Below are 433 nucleotides of genomic sequence, written 5' to 3'. Positions count from 1 at the left end.
AGAAGCTTGCAGTGACCTGTCATCATCATCATGTTTCGGCCCAAACCGACTCTGAAGGACCGGCAGCACCTGTACAAACTCATCATCAGCCAGCTGCTCTATGATGGATACACCAGCATCGCCAACAGCCTCGTGAATGAGGTGAAGCCCCAGAGCGTGGTGTCCCCATCCGAGCAGCTCATGCAGCTGGCAAAGATAGGTGAGCTGTGGGCTCAGTGCCCACCCTACACCCTCTGTGAAGTGTGGAGTCAGTCGAAGTGCACATAAGTGTTCAAGTGCAGGTTACAAGTGTGCAAACAAAAAAAGAGAGAATTGGGACAGCAGAGTTTCCTCTAGGATTTTTTTTTTTTTTTTAACCGTGGTGGTGACCTCTCATGTTGGGGGTTCTGAAAAAATCTGGTTGTCCTCAAAACATTTTGGTTGTCCAAAAATA

At 48.3% G+C, this 433-nt stretch overlaps 1 protein-coding gene across 1 annotated transcript in view; it reads left to right on the top strand.

Annotated features, from left to right (window-relative positions):
• Positions 1-433, top strand: part of cstf1 (cleavage stimulation factor, 3' pre-RNA, subunit 1) — a gene marked incomplete at its 5' end in the record, with an annotated part of 20,066 nt that continues 19,633 nt past the window's right edge. Inside the window, 1 exon segment of the mRNA XM_014021701.1 lies at positions 1-199. Within this exon segment, the coding sequence (XP_013877155.1) occupies positions 31-199 (169 nt within the window).

Source organism: Austrofundulus limnaeus, unplaced genomic scaffold (genome assembly GCF_001266775.1).
Source record: "Austrofundulus limnaeus strain Quisiro unplaced genomic scaffold, Austrofundulus_limnaeus-1.0 Scaffold301, whole genome shotgun sequence".
Lineage (NCBI taxonomy): Eukaryota > Metazoa > Chordata > Actinopteri > Cyprinodontiformes > Rivulidae > Austrofundulus > Austrofundulus limnaeus.
The sequence above is the reverse complement of the archived record's forward strand: the minus strand, read 5'-3'. Positions and strand labels throughout refer to the sequence as shown.